Genomic DNA, 20,689 nt, shown 5'->3' with positions numbered 1-20,689 from the left:
TTTTATATTTATAGTCCTATCGGCACAGTCCTTTTCTTGTTTGCGAAGAAATCTCCCTGAAACCTGGACTTAAGGACGATGAGAAAACCTTCTAGACTTGCTTTGCCAGTGGAGGACTTCCTTCTGAATCGAGGCCGGCTTCGTGGGCTCTGGAGCTGATCGGCACTGCGAGGGGTTCTTCTGGCCTTCTCTTGATTGTGTTTGCAGAGCCATGATTTATTCTGTTATGATTGCAGCCAAAATCACGATCGGCATTTAGCAGTATGCTAGGCAATGTTTGAGATGGCCATTCTTGTTTCAGCTTGTTATTCAAAAGGAGAAAAGCACCCCATGTGGATGTGGTTAGGGTCAAGTGTGGGGGGTGTTCTGGACGGTTCATGGGCGATGTGACGACGACAATGCCATATGGCAGGGCCAACTGACCATCACGCGGGTAATCTACTAGTATTGTTCATTTCTTCCCAACTCATTCACATTCAAACCCAAAGATTCTAGGCTACGATTAGGAACGGTACGCGCATATATATATACACACACGGTCAAAGTAATCCCAGAATCACCGGCCACCGGTAATGCCGGCGATGCAAATTAAAGATTCTGCATGCTGCAACTTTAAATTCAGCAAAGTCAACTGACCCATCCTGTGCTAGAATCGAAGCTGCAGCAGATACTATATTCAGTTAAATATAGTAAGGTCTCGATACATATAGTAAGCTGCAGCAGTGAGCATCCATCTCTCACTGCCCGTTGAAGCACAGTAGCAGTAGTTCACTAGTGCTGCACTGGCTGGAGCTGGACGCCAACGTACTAGCTGCTGCAGCTAGTTAGCTGGATGGCTGCCGCGGCGATGAGCAGGATGCGCTCACTCGCCGGCGTTGCACCACTAGTGGTGGCAGCGGCAGTGCTAGTAGTCTTGTGCAGTGGCTCAACTGCTGCAGGGCCGCTCGAGATCGGGTTCTACAACAAGACGTGCCCGGCAGCGGAGGAGATTGTGCGCGCCGAGACGGCGAGGATCGTCAGGGTTTCGCCGGACCTCGCCGCCGCGTTCCTCAGGCTGCACTACCACGACTGCTTCGTCCAGGTACCTACAATACAACATATGCCAGATCCATATATACATGCTCTAGTATTCTCTGATGCATGCTGTATATGTCGTTACAAACTACGTACGTACAATAATGCATGTTGGATCTTCATTTTCAGGGGTGCGACGCGTCGGTGCTGCTGGACTCGACGCCCAACAACACGGCGGAGAAGGACTCCAAGCCCAATGGCAGCCTACGGGGCTTCGACTTCGTGGCGCGAGTCAAGGACAAGCTCGAGAAGGCGTGCCCGGGCGTCGTCTCCTGCGCCGACATCCTCGCGATCATGGCTAGGGACGCCGTCATGCTGGCCAGGGGGCCCTCCTGGCCCGTCGCGCTGGGCCGGAGGGACAGCCGCACCTCCAGCGCCGGCAGCTGCGGCGATCTGCCCCCGCTGCATGGCGACATCGCGCTCATGATCCAGTCCTTCGCGGCCAAGGGCCTCGACGTCAAGGACCTCGTCGTGCTCTCCGGCGCGCACACGCTCGGCAAGGCGTACTGCCCCGCCTTCGCCGACCGCCTCTACGCCACTGCCGGTTACAGCGCCGACCCGGCCCTGGACAGCCGGTACGCCGACAGGCTGCGGATGCGGTGCACCAGCGCCGACGACACCAGCAGCACGGCGGCAACGGAGCTGGACCCCGGGAGCTGCACGACGTTCGACACCAGCTACTACCGCCACGTGGCGCGGAGGCGCGGCCTGCTCCGGTCGGACGCCTTCCTCCTGGACCACCGCTTCACCAGGGCCTATGTGCTGCAGGCCGCCACCGGCAGGTACGACGGCCACTTCTTCCACGACTTCGCCGTGTCCATGGCCAAGATGGGCTCCATCGGCGTGCTCACCGGCGACCAGGGCGAGATCAGGAAAAAGTGCAACGTCGTCAACTAATGAACTGAACCTAGCTCTTCACTTTTCTATCTGTACGTAGCTAGTAGCTACCATCTCGATCTATCTTCATTCTGTCAACTACTGAATTAGCTAGGTAGAACATACACATTATTTGTTGTTCAGTTTTTCTCTCGTAGTCATGGGGCATACATTCGATCGATACTTGTATGGGTTTGATGCATTGTTGGCCATGCGATAATTCTCTAGCTAGGACTTTAAATCTGTTATCAGTTCAGTTTCATTACATTTGAAGTTACTAAGCATGATTATTCGATCGCTGTTTGTACAAAGCTTCCGCCAAAAATGTTGATTATTTTAGAGGAATTACAGTACGATGATTAGGAGATCCGCTGTGAGGCCTGGGCCAGAATGGGCCGTGTAGGCCAGCTCCCAATCCCATCCATGGCGCCGTGAGCATCCTTCTTGCTTGTCATGCGTACATGATGCAAGTTGGAATAGTACCTTCACGGTAGATCTGGATGAGCCAAACCAACTTAAATATATGGGAATTCAAAATGTAATATTCTTTCGTTAACCGTTTTATGTGAAGGGAGATAAAAACGTAAACAGGTTATGGTATAGGTGTGGTCTACATGTGAGTAGGCTTGGGTCGCTTCCACTGCTACAGAAAAATATCATCTCTACCGGTTTTTAGAAGCAGAAGTAATACAGTTTATCAGTTATCACTGTCGGTTTATGTTACGAACCGATAATAATAGCCAATCACAAATCCAATGTCTTTAGAAAAAAATCATATTTTTTCACTCGGCGAACCCCGCAGCTTTTATGGGAATCAAATCCGCAAATATAGTAAATTAGGTGCACATGTCGTTTGTGGAAGTCAAACCTGCGATCTCACTCCTCGTGTGAAGCTTCCTTACCATATCACCCCACAGTTTTAGTTAATAGCTACAGAATAATTTATTCTTTTGACTTTTTATGTCCAAAATTTTAGATGATTATTTGGGTATATAGACGGCTTAAAATGAAAATATTGTTAACTACGAAGTTGTAGATCTAGTTGAGAGTTATAATTTTTATATAAAATTTATCTCCATCCGACTTTGTATAAAAACATTATAAATTTCTAAATATACGATATCTACCATTATCACTGCTAATTAAAAAAAACTAGCAGTGATACTTCCTCTATTATTGTTATCGATTCATAACATAAATCAATAGTAAAAATTATTTTTACTATCGGTTTATATAAGAACCGATATTAATAATATTAGTACTAGTTTTAATATGAACTGATAGTAATAATTATTTTCAGTGCTAATTTTTTTTTAGATGAAGTTTTAATACCAGTTCTTTTGAACCCTATACCGCGACCAAGCTCAGCGTTGGCCAACAGTGCAACAATAGCTTTTCGTCGGCGAAATATATCGCGCTACGGGTCACGCTTCTGATTGAACGCGCGACCGTGTCTGGGTGTGGCCGGCCTGTTGTGGGGTTGGATTGCATTTTCGGTCGTACATAGGCAAAAGATTGGGATACAATGTCAGCATGCAAGAGTTGTTGTACTAATCCATTCAATTACTTAGAAAGATCATATCTCACATATGATGTCTATTTTCAGTTTCGTTTTACACTGTTTACTAAAAAAACTATTTTTCGAGACAGCTAGATTTCATTTCTACAGATGGTTCGTAAGACTAACCATCTGAGAAAGTGGCTGTGACCTCATGCTGATGTGGACCGTCTGTGAAAACTAATTTTCACATGCGGTTTCTTAGGTGAACCGCCTGTGAAAATATCTTTATTTTCCCAGACAGTTCATATAAGGAATCGCATGTGGAAATGCTCTATTTTCACAGGCGGTTCCTTAAAGGACATGCACGCTTTGTTCCGCCGTGACAAACTCGATATCAATCTCATAAGCGCGTGGTGCCTGTAAGTGCCTACAATCTACCCTTACGTTCATATATCTACCAATATATACTATAAAAACTAATGACCAGTGACTTGTTCTGTATGATGTAATTTAACGATACGGAAAAGTTGAAGGCATCCGTCGGATTCATTAATCCGCAACGAATTTCTCAGCCTAACATGGTTGTGAACTTGAGGACTGATGACCCCTAGATTAAGGGGAAGAGTAACAAGAAGAAATCAAGAGTCGTAAGAGAAATGACCTAAACACGCAGACTTAAAATATCAACCTATATAGGAAGAGCTATGCTAGAAATACAGGAGAAAGACTACATCTTGACTTCCTACAACTTTAAGTAAGTGTGATACGTCATGAACCTAACATAAGTATTCAACTTAATTGATCGACAAGAATCTAACATAAGTATTCATGTAGCGACCACTATATCTGTATAATGCTGATGCCGAAGTCGAGCAAAATTGTGATCTTTGACTCAGCCGATCTTCAACAAAAATCCTACCAAGATTTCATTAACGTTATACAAAGGTAAATGAAATCTCCATACATAAAATTCATATAAATCATTTATAAATTGATAATTACTTATTGGCATTCGAATAGGGCCTTCAAGTGGTACGTAATGAAAAGTGGGATACACGATACAGACAAATCGGATGCGATGACGGTCCGTACACACTTTCTGGTAATAACACACTTCTAATGCTTGTATCTCACTATTTATAATGAAGAGTCTTATTGAACTAACGAATATGTTGTGTTTCTATTTGTAGTGCCACAAGTAAGGTTTCAATAGCGTTCTTTGTGGATACTATGTTTATCAATTTCTTAGGGTAAACGGGAGGTACACAACAAACCCTGAGGACGTAAGTCATCATTGCGTTTGCATATTCTTATTTGGTTATATTTCCGTTATCAGTAGTGTTTTAACTCTTTTACTTGTGTTTCCATTCCAGGCAAACGGATGATCCAATGTACCAACCAATCTCTCTCATACAAAGATATCCAAAACGTCCAACGTGACATGTGTCGATTTATTATGCACGAAGTCATCCATAAGAGTGGCAGATTTTTTGATCACAGAGGCAAATTAGCTAGCCATCCGATACTTTGTGAGTGGGAGAGAAAAGACTCTTAGTAATATAGGCTTGTGATGTCGTGAATATTATTGTACTTGTGTTAAATATTGAATTTTGTGAAATCTTTGATGATGTTGAAATCTGTATTGAAACTGTGTGAAATCTGGAGGGAATAAAATATATACTTATTATTTTTTTAAAGAAATACATACCACAGGCGGTTCTCTTACGGAACCGCCTGTGAAAATCTTTATATCTATAGGCGGCAACTAAAGAGGGCCGCCTGTGAAAATGGATGCCTGTGAAAATGAATTTCCACAGACGGTCTATTTTGCGTATGTGAAAATCGTTCATTTTCTTAGACCTTCGGTCCCAGACGGGTGCACTAAACGCCTGTGAAAAAGTGTTACCACCCGCCTGTGATGACGTTTTATATAGTAGTGGTTGTATTCCTTACTGTGAACACAACAAAATAAAGAGACATATTATGTGTACTAGCAAGTTACATATAACGATACTAGCGACTTTTGTGTAAATTTCCAATGATTTCTCTACATGAGTTGCTACCAAATAGTTTTGACTGAAATTGCTACCTCACCTGAGGTGATATAGTCTCCGTATAAGTTGCTACAAAATATATCTTTGAAGTTGTTACCTCACCAGAAATTGCTACATATTCTCATTGCTAACAAACATTCACTAAAGTTTCTATCAAATGCTCACTAATATATTGCTATATATTCTCGAAATAAGTTGGTACCAAACATCCACTGGAGTTGCTAGCAGACACTCATTCAATTTGCTAACACAGTCTCTACATGAGTTGCTACCAAGCTTATCCAGAAGTTGCTACCACATACTCATTGAATCCGGCCTGACTGGTTGGATGACAACCATCCCATCTCAGTGTGATTTTCTCTCCGTGTGTGTGACAGAAGGGTCGGATATGAGACGTCACAGTTAACAAAAAGAAATATGAGGCGTCATTTTCATATCCGAAATAAGATAAGCTGTTTGGAGCTATTATTGTGCGAAGATTCTTTTTGCGGCGGATGAAAGAGGAGTGGTGTCCATATGTTAGTTACATCAGGATGGAGAGCTATCGAACTGAAATGATGGATCGGAGTTGACCTATCTCACCCGCGCGCTCTCCTATTGTGTTGTCATTGGGGCATTGGTTGAATTGTATGCGGCAATTTAAATGGTCACTACTTGGATTACATTACGCAACCTTATCTCCAAACAAAACGTACGTATTCTCTATCTATTTTGAGAATGGATCGGAGTTGACATTCTGCTCTCGCTCGTCTTCTGTCCTGCGGCTGGCTAATGTGTAGTACAAATGCAGGAGCTGCTGAAGTACCATGCACCCATCTATCCAAGTACTGCGCGTACGTACGTCCTTACGAGCTGACCCAGCTGCCTGCTGTCTCTTCATAGTAGGGTTTCTATAAATGTATGTCAAAGGACGATCGATGAGAGCAGTACACCGCATTAGAATTGTCGTGCGTCGTTCACTTGGAGATCAGGACAAGATCGAGAGTACGTACGTAGTGAAGATGGCCGATGCAAGAGCAGCAATGGCAGCAGTCGCAGTGCTGCTCCTGACTGCGAGCTACGGTCTGCCGGCGGCGGAGGCCCACTTGCAGATCGGAGCGTACAACAAGACGTGCCCGCAGGCGGAGGACATCGTGCTCAAGGAGATGACAGACATCCTCGCAAAGTCGCCCGACCTCGCTGGCCCCGTGCTCCGGCTCTTCTCCGTCGACTGCTTCGTCGGCGGCTGCGAGGGCTCCATCCTGCTCAACTCCACCGCCGACAACACGGCGGAGAAGGACTCGCCGCTGAACCAGGGCGTCCGGGGCTACGAGGTGGTCGACGCCATCAAGGCCAAGCTCGAGGTCGCCTGCCCCGGCGTCGTCTCATGCGCCGACACGCTCGCCCTCGCGGCGCGTGACTCCATCAGACTGGTCAGTAATTAACTCGATCGAACGAACAGCTCCGAGCTGATCGAGAGCTACCCGCCTGAAGAAATTGTAAATACTCTAGGACGAACTAATTACATCGTCACATCACTGGAATACTAGTATAATGTATCTCTGTTGATCGATGATGCTTGCATTGATCAGACGAAAGGGCCCTTCATCCTGCTCCCTACTGGTCGGGAGGACGGCAACAGGTCGGTGGCCGCCGACGTTGCCCTAAACTCGCCTCCGCCGGGCGCCAAAATCACCGACCTCATCGCCCTGTTTGCCAAGTTCAACCTCACCGCCAAGGACCTCGCCGTCCTCTCCGGTACGTCCAGCCACTCACCCCAGCTACTTAGTTTGCTTCTAATTTCGGCCGTATTTTCTATTGATTGTGCTACTAGAGAGTTAAATGTGTTGGAACTGATTTTTTTATTTTTATTTGAACGTGAGAATCTAGGCGCGCACACCATCGGGAAGGCGCGGTGCTCGACGGTGTCGCCGCGGCTGTACAACTTCGAGGGCAAGAACGGCACCTCCGACCCCAACCTCGACGCCAACTACACGGCGACCCTGCGTGGCCAGTGCAAGCCCGGCGACGCCGCAACGCTCGTCTACCTCGACCCCGTCACGCCCTCCACCTTCGACACCGACTACTACACCCTCGTCGCCGCCAATAAGGGCCTCCTCTCCACGGACGCCGAGCTGCTCAACGATGGCGCCACGAAAGAATACGTCACGAGCCACGACAAAGCCTCTTCCACCGACGAATTCTTCGCCGATTTCGCCGCGTCCTTCGTCAACATGAGCAAGATCGGCGTGCTCTCGCACCACAAGGGCGAGATCAGGAAGGTCTGCTCCCAGGTCAACCAGCCGTCGTCGCCGGGCTCCAACGCCACTTCTTCCGGGAGCTACCAGCTGACAGCCACCGGAGGAGGGTTGGTCCTCGCTCTCGCTGTGGCTCTTGTGCTCTGGCTCTGACAGGTTTGAATGTGCGCTCTGCCACGCGTGCAACATCGAGTGGCCTGGATCGATTTGATTGCTGCTTATTGTTGGGGAACGACAGCAAATTGGATTATTCGTCTGGGTTTGCTTATCTTTCCTTCGAGTTGATTTGATGTGTTCCATTCCATGATTGTATGTGTGCATGGAATTGATTTGCTTTGTAAGATTTATCCTCGTGAATTTGGGGCAAGTGCCCATTAATTATATACTGTCCTGCTTGAATAAATGAACAGCCACCGGTTGTCTCGTCTCTTGGAAATCAGGAATTATGCTTTGTCTTGAACCTGCGCATGCTTCCATTCCGTCCTCTGAAGGAATATTTCACAACAACTACAGAATAGCAATGAAGTACTAGTATTTTTTCTAAAAAAAAAAGGAAGCATACTAGTGTTTGTAACGCAAAGGGACTCTGATCACAACAAAATGGACCGAGTCCTCTGAATTCGACTGGGCTATGCAATGCAAATTTCTATGAAGCAAGCAGACCAGTATGAGAGGTACAATATATAGGCGTTGGACTTATATGCTCGTATATTTTCTGTAGGAACGAAATCAAGCGACCAAGAATTCGCACGCACAAGCTTCTTAGTTCTTCTCACCAGATTATCGCTATTTCCAGCCAATTTCATTTTTTTTTTAAACAAACAGCCAATATGACTTTCACTGTGCGTTAAACAGCATACACCAAAAGTTTGCTATACAAGACAACCATTTTTTCCTTTTCGTCAGTACAATTTTACAAGAATTATTCCTGTGCATAGAAAAGCAACACGTCAAAAGTTCGCCGTACTACACAACCCATTTTTTCCTATTTTTTCTTTTTTTTAAAGAAAGTTTTGCCGTTTTCTTTTTACAAATTTTACAAGATCACTCACGCAGGAGTGGTGTACGGATTTAATTCTCATTTTTGTCAACAGGAATTCAAATGAATTCTTGACTTAGATTTGTTAAGAAACCTCATACATTCAGCAAGACTGGTACTACCGTAGAACCAAGAACAGCGATTAGAAAAAGGTGAATAAGTGTCTTACAAATTTTTTATAAAATAGATGGCTTACTGCTTATTCACCCAACACTTAAAAAAGTACAAACGAAAGCAAAAATTTTAGATAGACAAAGCGAGAAAAAAGTTTCAAATCAACATGACTCCACAGATGGAATATGAACTATAAGCTCTATTCAATATCATTTCATGTGTCTTTGAGCACAAAAGTTTGAAACTTGAACGAAGAATAAAACAAAAAGATAGTCACCGAAAGAGCAACTCTCAAAGTTGATGATATATAGACAAATGGATTCAAGACCCTCTCAAATACATGAGTATATGAGCGTTTAAGTCTCTAGCAAAAAGAATAACAACTTCTAAAGATTGAAAAATTGCAGCTCAAAGGTAAAAACAAAAATCAACAAGAAAATCATAACCGAAAGGAAAAACTTGCAAGGGAACTAATAGAGAGAGACTAGAAGTAGGAAAATTCAAACATATACAAAAATATAAATTTCATTACTCAAAGAGATCAACCCTATTTTAAATAGATTACAAAAAAAATTCTCTCAAACACTCTCACCTATTACATGGGCTAAGCACTCATCTTCCTCTCCTCTAAAACCTTAGTACTATGCTCTTAAATGGGTGGCACAAGGGCTCAAGTGGCTGGTTCAAACTCTCTCATAGCCCCACCCTTTTATTTATAGGTCTAAAAAACTTGATCCCTAAGTTTTCTAACTTATTACCAAAATACATCTCTCTTGCAGTACACTTCTACCTAGTACTGAGCGTATTTTGGTCCATTTTTGCTCTGTCCATCAAATGGTCATGACGGCTTCACGACTTAGCTTCGCCTCGACACAAACTTCACGATGGTACCACATACTCCTCCAATCCTCCCACAGTTTTAAGGTCCAATCGTAAAACCCTCTGCACGTATCTCAAAGCGTGACTCATCACTTACTTACACCTTAAGCAAGCATTTTGATATCGACACGTGTACTCCATCTTGCAATCCTAACTGCCGACAAGTCTCTCCTACTCCCGGTCCCTCGAGCCGCCTTGTTACTTGCACCGGCATCCATTTCGTTTGACTTCATCAACACACCGTCTTCATCCTCCGTTTCATGCTTTTGCTTGACCTCTACGTGTATAGCTAGAATCACCCTTGACTCAACCTAGCCTCCTTACTAGTCTGGCACCAATCACCAGTTTAGCCCCGATCACCCGCTGTCGATCGCCAAGTTGCATCTATCACTTACACACCATGAGACAAGCAAACGCATTTCTCCAACTTCAACTCCAATTAGTCCATAATCAAAATGCTCAAACCAATCTCAAGCAATCCAAACTCGATAAACTAAATCAACAAACTTGTCAATCACTCATCACATATAAACCAAGGCACATTTCAACTTGGTTTCTCAATCTGCCCCTTAATGAGTGTATTAATAATACCTCAAAGCACAAAGATTTTAGTTTGAAGAAGATAATCTCATCTAAGTGACCAAAAACTCAAAAAAAAAAAGGCAAAAATATGTTACTTGACATAATAAATGTTGCATAAGGCCTAAGAGATGCAAAGACAATCCAAAAACCTCAAAAGAGCAATAACAACTCAAAACACAAAATCAAATGCTCCCCCTTAATGAATGCATATTTTTCATTTATACAAGATTTTTCTTTGATTTGGTGCAAATTTTTCATTTCTCCCCTTTTTCATTGATTTCTCCCATTTGACAATGCAAACATCAAGGACAAAATATTATGCAATACATGAACATGCAAACCTAATTAGCCCTCACAAGTATACCACAAAGCATTTGTAAAAGCTAGAAACGTCAAAGGGCTATGTAAAGTAGAAGATGGAGCTCACAAATGCACAAAGGTTCAAAAAGAAACAGTGACACAAGAACATGAAGTTGTACAAGCTAAACACGAGGAATTAGTTAGCATATTTAATTTCATATAGCCGAATCATATTTAAAACGATCACCACATAAGCATCCACTCGTGCCAAGGCAATACAAACATTAAGAACTAGCCAACTTCAATCTCAAACTAGGCAAACAAGCATTCATAACTGTATGCTTGGCAAACGCTCACATATGAAACTAAGACTTAGTTAGATCAAGTAATTTAAAATAAAATAAAGCAATTAGGCACATTTCTTTTATTTTTGTCCTCAAGTTGTCTCTTATCCAAGCAAAGTGTCACGCGACTGGGTACGGCAAACACCTTAAAGCTTTAAGACAACCGTATTGGATCACATTTTAGCACAAGATACTTAATTTCACAAGATTATTCACATTTTCACAAAGAATCAAGTTTTCACGTGATCAAGTCAAGTAGTGTCTTTGCGACACAAGAAACACATGTTCCCTCAAGGTTCTATAATGAGCTAAATATTTGACAAAGACAGAAAATATAGTGTAATATTTTCCAATCCACTGACTTGAACCAAGAAACCTAGAGCAAGATATTCATCAAACTAGTCTTAACATAAGCATTGACTAAGCCAAAGCAATTACGAACATGGTGATCAGGAATGTAGTATTTCATAGTCTACATGATTCATAAAAAATTGCCAAATTTTATCTTAAGAACATCTAGCTTGCTTGAAATTTTTCATGTCAAAGCATCAAGATGAGCCTAAGATTAAAAACTTGTTCCGCACAATTGCTCAACTTAGTCCAAATTTAAGTTTAGCAATCAAAAATTCTAAAAACATACAAGTCAAAGCTCAATTACTATAATTATCTTACATGATGTGATGCGATGCAAATATAACAAAAGTAAGATAGAGTATATACAAAGATAACTCACCCTCACACAATGTTATAGGGATGGCACACACCAAGCTCTCTCCTCAAATAGGCAAATCTAGTAGCATCTAGAGGCTTCGTGAATATGTTAGCTAGCTGGTGTTGGGTATCAATGTATTTCAAGTCTATATCCTCTTCTCATTATGGTCCCTCAGAAAGTGGAATCTCATATATATGTGTCTGGTTCTAGAGTGATGGACTGGATTATTGGCTAAGCTTATGGCACTAGTGTTGTCACAAAAAAGTGGTGTACTCTTAAAATCTAACCCAAAGTCTCTCAAGGTAGAAATAATTCACAAAATCTATGAGCAACAGCTAGCGGCAACTACATATTCAACTTCAACGGTAGACTGCACAACGCTAGACTGCTTTGGAGAAGACCAACACACAAAAGAAGTACCTAAGAAATAACGCGTACCAGAAGTACTCTTCCTATCAATTTTACACCTAGTAAAATCCGCATCGAAAAAACCTCGAAGAAAAAGTAAAAAAAAAGCATAAAACTAGAGTCCATACTCGAGAGTGTGCTTGAGTTACCTCAGGATACGTTTCATCGCTCAACGGTGAGACATCCTCAGTGAAGCTTGGAAGCGCGTGTAGAGGCAGACGGCGAAATGGATTCTGGTCTTGTCGCCGTTAGGTATAAGAGGGAGCCAATCATGCTCCTGAACTCCCACTATTCTACCACTTTGCCATCTTCATCCGGATCAAGCACAGTCGAGGTAGCCATCTGTGCCACCAAGGGCTTCGCATCTGTGAGGAACCATCCAAATAATATTCTAATTAATCACCAGCATGATCATTATTCATAATCACAACCTCGATGATTAACCGGAATATTATCCCGGTAGTCCCGACACGTGTTTTGTGCCCAAGATCATAACACATGCCTTTCCAACATGTACATCACAACAAAGCTAAAGAAAGAGCGAATAATTAATATTATATTACAAGTTCTTAAGCATGCAACAAGTTATCAGAATTTACAGCAAAAGAGAGCTAGGAGGAGACTAAAACCTGCTCAACTCCTAACCAGCAAAAGAACTAAGCAGTGGAAGACTAAAAGCTATACAACAAAAGAATATGAAGCCACATGCCCTTAGGCTCCATACCAAAACACTGAGTACGGAGTAGAGTGTGCTACTCCTGGCCGCTACCCTGATCGGAAGGCACAAAGTAGCCGAACACCGCCCCCTCCTCGCCGACCTGTGAACCTGCATCAACTTAAGGGCAGCACCCTGAGTACAAAGGTACTCGCAAGTCTTACACAATATGGGTATATAATATCCCGACTCCAAGGATTATGCATTGAGCTGTTAGCAAGAGTATGCCACAAGGTTAAGTAAAACATATGCAGTAAGCAACCTAGACATATGTGTGAGCAACTAACTTAACCAACATATATGAAATTACCCTGTAACTACCAACTGATCATATGAAACTGAAACCATATTAGTATCAATGTATAACAAGTACCATCTCGACCACCTCACACATATTCGAACCACAAACCACATATCCGAACCATACAACCGAACCAACCATGAGAACTCTACGACCGGGTGCAAATGAAACAATAGCATACTCATGACCGAGAGCGCGGCAGTTCGAACTGTTTATACACCCTGCAGGGGGATACTCCTGGACTTACACGACACGAGGACCATACGGCTTGTGCCACCGGCCAAAGTGCACACAAGGGGTACTCGTGACAACCTTTCCCAACTTGCCCCAACCATGTGGGGCATGCATCGCTCAGCGCGGTGATACAAGAACTACTCCCGGAGAAAACTATTACCGCTTACAAACCCGCCCGCTCACACCGTCAATGTCCACGCCCACAAAGTAACAACTGCGAAGGTATTCGGCTCGCCTTGCTATTAGATCGGCATGTGGTGAGTAAGATAAGTGATAAAGCTAACTACCCCGACGATCGGCCTTAAACGATGCAAGCGGTCTACGGTGTCTGGGTTCCCTTCACGAACTACCCCCGGACTTTTCTTGAGGGCAGATGACACCCCTAACACCGCCCAAATGTCGTCTCATACTCACCACTCGACCAACCAACATCAACAACCCAACACGGTAACCATTTGAAAGTAATTTAACTTATAGCTCGCGAACGATAGGACGTTCCACCGCTCGACTTCTACCGAGGACCTCTGCATTGCTAAACATCTCGCATCACTTTTAAGTTAGACCTTATCATGAATAAACCCAGGCTACAAGGATATAGATCAATAATAATTCAAGGTAGAGACAATGCGATCAACATATAGGTTCTACCCATAAAAGCCCGACATCGACTTCCTATACATGCAAACATATACATAAGCATAATTTATCAATATTTAGACTTTATTCTATTCAACTGACAGGGTTCAATATGGCAGATGCTTTCCTTGATGCACTGGTTCATAAAGGTGCGGTGCCTCGGGATTGACCTCGTTCTCTGGGATCGATGGATCGGCGTGGTCTAAGAAATATAACGTGTGCAATGATAAGCATAAATGAAATGCAACAATGTAAGCCACAAGGTGCAAACGATGAAATGCCATAAAAATATGCTCTAAAATGTAGGAAAACATTTTTACTAGCTAGAACAAGTCATAAGAAGACTAGCAAAATTGGTTTCATCCATTTTGAACTTGTAAAGAATTAATGATGAATTAATGAAGATTAATCCTAATTAATTAGCCTCAAAAATTTAACTAATTATTTTCAGGATGGAGATGTTTTTATCAGGTAGAGGATGTTACAATGAAACCAACAAAATTGGTTTCATGATTTTTGGAGTTCGTATGAATTAATTATGAATTTTACAAGTCATCAACAGAGGAGAAAAATTCTCTGATAAACAGTACACCCGGATACTCCGGTCTAGGCCGGATACTCCGGGTGACTTTCCGGCAGCGTCACTCTGTTATTTTCAGCAGTGTCTCTCTCGGCACTAGTCCGGAAACTCCGGTTTTAGGCCCAGAAACGCAAGTTTTGAGCCGAAAAATGTCCGGTTTAATTTGCGATCTTCTCCAATCCAAAAGGTAACATGTTTGAGCTAGTTCAAGGGTTCTATAACTCACTTAACAACCTAGAAACTCCATTCCTAACTCAAATTCATCCAATTCCTCAATTTAGGGTTAAACTCACAAAAACTAATGAATTCACTCTTTTGCGAAATCGACCAATCGAATCACGAATTCTTGCCATGGGGAGCCTAAGGGACTTACCCATGATACTTGTGAAGGTTAGTGGCCACCGTGTGTTGAAGAAAATGATGGGAAATCGAAGAATTCCGGCATTCTTCATTTTTCAACCCTAACACCAAAAGACATCCAAATCGGCTCAAATCCCTCGGGAATGAGCAAACAAATTGGAGGAATAGAATGCTTGTGAGCTTGTGATCGTAACGGTACCACATACTCACCTCGAATACTTCTCTTGAGCTCAGAGTTTGGGAGAGAATGGGAGAGGATGTGAGAGGGAGAGAGAGCTCTTGCTCCCTTTGCCTTGGCTGGTGGGGAGCACGGGTGGGAGTGAGGAGGAGAGAGAGAGGAGCAGGTGGGGCTGCTCCAAGGGAGTGAGTGGGGTGGTTGACCCACATGTGGGGCCCACGTATTAGGGAAAAAGTCCGTTTTGATTGCGAATTCAATCATTTTCTCTCCCGAATTCGATTCTCTCATCCGATTGACATGAAACGAATTGCGCTAGAGTTATAAAATAAAATTACACAAAATTAAACATAATGCTTAAGAAGCATAATTATGCTTAATTATGTGATTATGGAATTTGGGACGTGACAGTGTCACTTATGTCGAACTTCTTCAGCAGCTCCTTGGTATACTTCGTCTGGTAGACGAATGTACCCTGCTTCCATTGTTTGATTTGAAGTCCAAGGAAGAAATTGAGCTTGCCCATCATCGATATCTCGAACTCCATGCTCATAGTTTCTGCAAACTTGACCACAAGTGCATAAGAAGAGCTAAAAAAAAAGAATATCATCCACGTAAATCTGAACAAGTAGAAAATATTTACCATGTCTGAGAGTGAATAAAGTTTTATCAACCTACCCTATACAACACATGCTCTAACAAGGAAAACCAAAGTCTATCATACCAAACCTTAGGTGCTTGCTTAAACCCATACAAAGCTTTCTAAAGCTTGTATACTCTATGTTGATATTTGGTATGTTCAAAGCTTAGGGGTTGCTTAACATAGACCTCTTCACGTATGAAACTATTTAGGAATGCACTCTTGATATCCATTTGATACAGCTTGAAACCCTGGGATGCCGCAAAAGTAAGAAGGATCCTAATGGCTTCCAGCCTAGCTATCGGTGCAAATGTCTCTTCAAAGTCTATCCCCTCTATTTAATTGAAACCCTGAGCCACTAATCTCACCCTGTGTGGTAGGCTCCATGTGCAAATGTTTGCCTTGGCTTATTTAAGGACCGAGTTGATGTGACATCCTACCTAGTCTCTACAGTACAACCACTCGACCCTGTATGGGCAAGACTTAGCCTAAATCCCTCCAGCTAATCTGTTGTCGTTTGGAGGCAAGTGTGCAACAGAAAACCATAGAGCAAGTGCAGGTGGTGCAGGCTTGGTAACCTAGTTGGAGGCCTAGTTAAAAGTCATAAACCCCTGATTAGCTCATGTGTGAGGCTAGTGAGATGATGCTATGGTGGGTAATGTTTTTGTTGAGTCACACTGCTACAACGGTGATATGTTGCCAAAGTCAGCTTGTAGGTAAAGTGTACCACTCTGTATAGGTTAAACTATTCAAATAGCTGTGTCCACGGTCATAGACAAACTACGGTTCGATAACAGCAACTAGCATGGGTTGGGTATGTTTTCTTGGTGAGTGTGTGGACAAGGTGTGCCTGTTTTTTGTAAAATAGGTCCAGTAGTATGCCGTGGATTGTCGTGAATGGAGTATCCAGCAACATTAAAACTTGGGCCCTGGTAAATTCTCACCTAGCCGGAACCCCCTTCAATTGATAATACTTACGATTTCATAAAACTTGCCTTATGAAGAATGAACCGTACATGTGTAAACTTAGCTTTTCTGCAAAGTTAACCTTACAGCTGTATTCTTGTTGATATCATATGCATGTGTCTATACCCCTGTCATAGGGTAAGGGTTGAAGCTTGTTGAGTACCTTTGTACTCACCCTTGCTTATGCTTTTAGAGGATGATCCGGACTTCACCGAAGCAAACGGTGAGGCAGGCGAATATGTCTCGGTCACGTCTGTACCCTAGTTGCCTGCGGAGTGGCGTGTCACTATGTTGTTCATGTTGTGCTCTCTGATAATGTGGATTATGTTGATCGCTGGATCCTTTATGTATTTCTGGGATGGTGGCTCTTAATCACCACTCCTCATGTGTTTAACTGAGATATCATATGTTATAAGACTCTTATTTACCAGCGATTGATCTAGAAGCTGGTATAATAATAGTTTTAAGCATCGGGGATAACCCGGAGTGCTTCAGCTAAGCACTCATCTTACTCTACTCTAAAATCCTAGCATTAGACTCTCATATAGGTGGCACAAGGAGCTTAAGTGGCTGGTTCAAATTCTCTCATAGTAGTCCTCTACTTATAGGTCTAGAAAACTTGACCCTTAAGTTTCCTAACTTGTTACTAAAATACCTCTCTCTTGTAGTACACTTCTACCTACTACCGAGGATATTTTAGTCTATTTCTTGCTCCGTCCATTGAATGGTTGTGGCGTCTTCATGACTTAGCTTCGCCTCGTCGCAAAATTCGTGATAGTGCCACATACTTCTCCAATTCTCCCCCGGTTTTAAGGCTCAACCGTGAAACTCTCTACACACTTCTCAAAACGGGACTCATAACTTACTTACGCCTTAATCAAGTGCTCTGATGTCGACACGTGTATTCCGTCTTGCAATTTTGACCATTGGTAAGTCTCTCCCGCTCCTGATTCCTCGGGTCATCTTGTCACTTGCACTGGCATCCATTTCGCTTGACTTTGTTAATATGCCGCCTTCATCCTTCATTTCATATTTTGCTTGATCTCCACGTGTACAGTAAGGATCACACTTCATTCTGTCCGGCCTCCTTGATCGTTTGGCATCAAGTATCCGCTTAGCCTTGATCACCCACCATCAATTATCAAATTACATCCATTACATGTACACCATAAGACAAGCAAACATATTATGTGACTCTAACTCTAGTTAATTCATAATCAAAATACTCAAATCAAGATCAAGCAATCCAAAACTCGACAAACTAAATTGATAACCTTACCAATTACTCGTCATATATAAATCAAGATATATTTTAACATGGTTTCTCAGCTACAATAGTACCATTTGATGAATACTATAATGTATCCAACATATTTCTCAAAAGAAATACTAGACCAGACATTAACCAGAGCTAGATGGTTCTGTTCTTCTGCCTCAAGTGATAATGGATAGTGTTGACTGACTGTTTGAAGTAGCAGTTGCATATTGGAACAGAAAACACACAAAAATGACTCAGTCGAGTGCTCTCAGTGGGTAGAGCATGCCGTCGAGCTAAACGCCCGCCCTAGTTGACTGAACGCCAGAACTCTTGGCATAATTTCAAAAGAAGAAAACTATAAATCGCAGCCAGCGTGTATTTACCGCGCATGAGCTTGCCTACTCGTAATTGTTTACCGCTAGGTCAGAAAACAAAAAATCTCGTTTACCGGAGAGAGAACATCTTGCCGATTCGACATCAATTTTTTTCTTTTTGTAATAATCATCAAACATGCAATAATGCAAACCTTTGTCTGGTGAGGAAGAAGATAACATGGCATCCATTATTTCCAGCATAGCTAGCGAGCCGTTCAAAATCCCCAACCAAGCATTTTCTGTGTATTCTAATAATAATCTTTGCTATATAAAACATGAGTTTATTCTCATGTCATCTCTTACACTACTCTCTCCATTTAATTAAAAACCTAAAATTCGAATAATTTATCGAATTTTGAAACTCACTCTCATTCTCCGACCTCTCCGTCTCGTTACCGGCAATAGATATATGACTCATTTTAAATAATATCTTCCTCCTTTTTTGATTCTATCTGAAATTAAACTACAACATCGTTCCTGATGTATTCGTTTGGCGACGCTTCTATAGCGCATCTACATCTTCATACACTACGTGAAAAAAGTTCATACGCGACGGGTGGTAACTATCATTAGTCACGGGCCCCGCACCTATCATCCTGAACAAGTCACTAATGAGTCATTATTGGTGATAGGTTAAGACCCATCACCAATTCAGTCATAGATGATGGGTTACAAATTGACTCGTCACTTATGAAGGTTATAAGTGACGTGTCATAACAGTGACTCGTTACTTATAAATTTTTCGTGTTTTTTTACACCTAAAAAGTTAAAAAAATATTATTTTTTTCATCTGAGCCACCCAATATAGTCATCACATATGCCCTATAAGTCACATTATTTTTCAAACCACTTTTAGTCTTTGTGTTTTGTAGGAATCGAACTCGCAATCTCCCATCGCGCATGTACCCCTTACCACCTCAACTATCACATCTTTGTGCTAGAAAGCAGATATTTTATCTTTTTAACCTTCGTTGCTGAATGTCATAGGTGACGGATCATAACCATGACCCGTCACCTATGACAGATTAAGTGACGGGCCACTGTTATGATCCGTCATCTATGACCATGTTATCAAATAGATTATTCGGAGTGATTTTTGATAAAATAGGTATAATTTTTACATATTAACTCTGATTTTGACGTTTTTTTTACTCTACGGATATCTATAGAAAAAAGTTACCTCCGTTTTCCCCCTACTTTGTCAGGTTTGATGAATTTTTTAAGACCAAAAATGGCCTGAAAGATTGAGTTCTCACCCCCTGAAGTTTCTGCACTATTTTCGAAACGCGTATTTGTGTCTATAGCTGTCACCCTTTTACATCAAACTTAAGTAGAAATATACAATGATTCATATTCTAATGTTGCTGAGGTGAGAAAAAATAAGAGAAAAATAAAAAAAAATAGCATCATGCTATATACATATTTACTATATAAGCAAAAAAATTAATTAAGTTGTGATAAAAAACTAATTAACTAATACGTATAATTATTGATTAATTAAAATTCCTTCATCTATTATGTTTCATCAAACTGATCATTAGTGATGAGTCATAACTTAACCCGTCACTAATAAGCTGGTCATTAGTGATGGGTCACAATTTGACCCACCACTTATGACTGGTTTAGAATGACCCGTCACTTATACCTGATAATAAGCAACGTGTCACAATTTGACTTGTTACTTATGATTGGTCTAGGATGACCTATCACTTATGACTGGTAATAAGTGACGTGTCACAATTTAATCTGTTACTTATGACTGGTTTATGATGATCTGTCACTTATGATCAGTAATAAGTGATGGGTTACAACTACGATCTGTCATTATTATTATAAGTGACGGATCATATTACGAACCGTCACTAATCTCGTGTCTCTTTAATATGTTTTTCACGTAATATTATATTTAAGTTGATACTTGATATTGCTGTGTTTAATATTTATATTTTCGTTATAACACATAAGTACGTAGCTAGTCCTACTAATAAGAGATGTGGCAGCTATATATCTCCTCAAGTCCTCTTAAATCCTAATTCTTTCATTCATCCCCTATGCTCTGGCTCTTCTCTGTCACAAAGTGTTGTCCACATGGTAGGAAGGAGTGGGATGCATGTCGATCGTGGCGGTCATGCCAGGCATGAACTATCCTACTAGGTCAACTGCTGCTGCACTGCACCGCTCTGCCTCCACGGAACATTCCCTCTTCGATCTGTCGCACGTCTCCATTAAAAAATTAAAATCCATTTGAATTATCAGCGTTTCATGGATTGCCTAGGATTATAAACACATGGCATTCACCTTCGAGCTCGATCATCGTCATCTTGGCCAAA

The 20,689-nt window shown here is 42.1% G+C and overlaps 2 protein-coding genes across 2 annotated transcripts; both read left to right on the top strand.

The window, feature by feature from the left end:
• The first annotated feature begins 814 nt into the window (after positions 1-814).
• On the top strand, positions 815-2,179 carry LOC133893276 (peroxidase 1-like). The gene is made up of 2 exons (XM_062334265.1): positions 815-1,081; positions 1,204-2,179. The coding sequence occupies exons 1-2, from the start codon at positions 833-835 to the stop codon at positions 1,969-1,971; spliced, it is 1,017 nt and encodes a 338-aa protein (XP_062190249.1). The 5' UTR covers positions 815-832; the 3' UTR covers positions 1,972-2,179.
• A 4,242-nt stretch (positions 2,180-6,421) lies between these two features.
• Positions 6,422-8,188, top strand: LOC133893080 (peroxidase 1-like). Its single transcript, XM_062334048.1, has 3 exons — positions 6,422-6,917; positions 7,077-7,242; positions 7,375-8,188. The coding sequence occupies exons 1-3, from the start codon at positions 6,423-6,425 to the stop codon at positions 7,893-7,895; spliced, it is 1,182 nt and encodes a 393-aa protein (XP_062190032.1). The 5' UTR covers position 6,422; the 3' UTR covers positions 7,896-8,188.
• Positions 8,189-20,689: the final 12,501 nt, after the last annotated feature.

The sequence above is a fragment of the Phragmites australis genome, chromosome 15 (assembly GCF_958298935.1).
Source record: "Phragmites australis chromosome 15, lpPhrAust1.1, whole genome shotgun sequence".
NCBI classification, from domain to species: Eukaryota; Viridiplantae; Streptophyta; class Magnoliopsida; order Poales; family Poaceae; genus Phragmites; species Phragmites australis.
The sequence above is the reverse complement of the archived record's forward strand: the minus strand, read 5'-3'. Positions and strand labels throughout refer to the sequence as shown.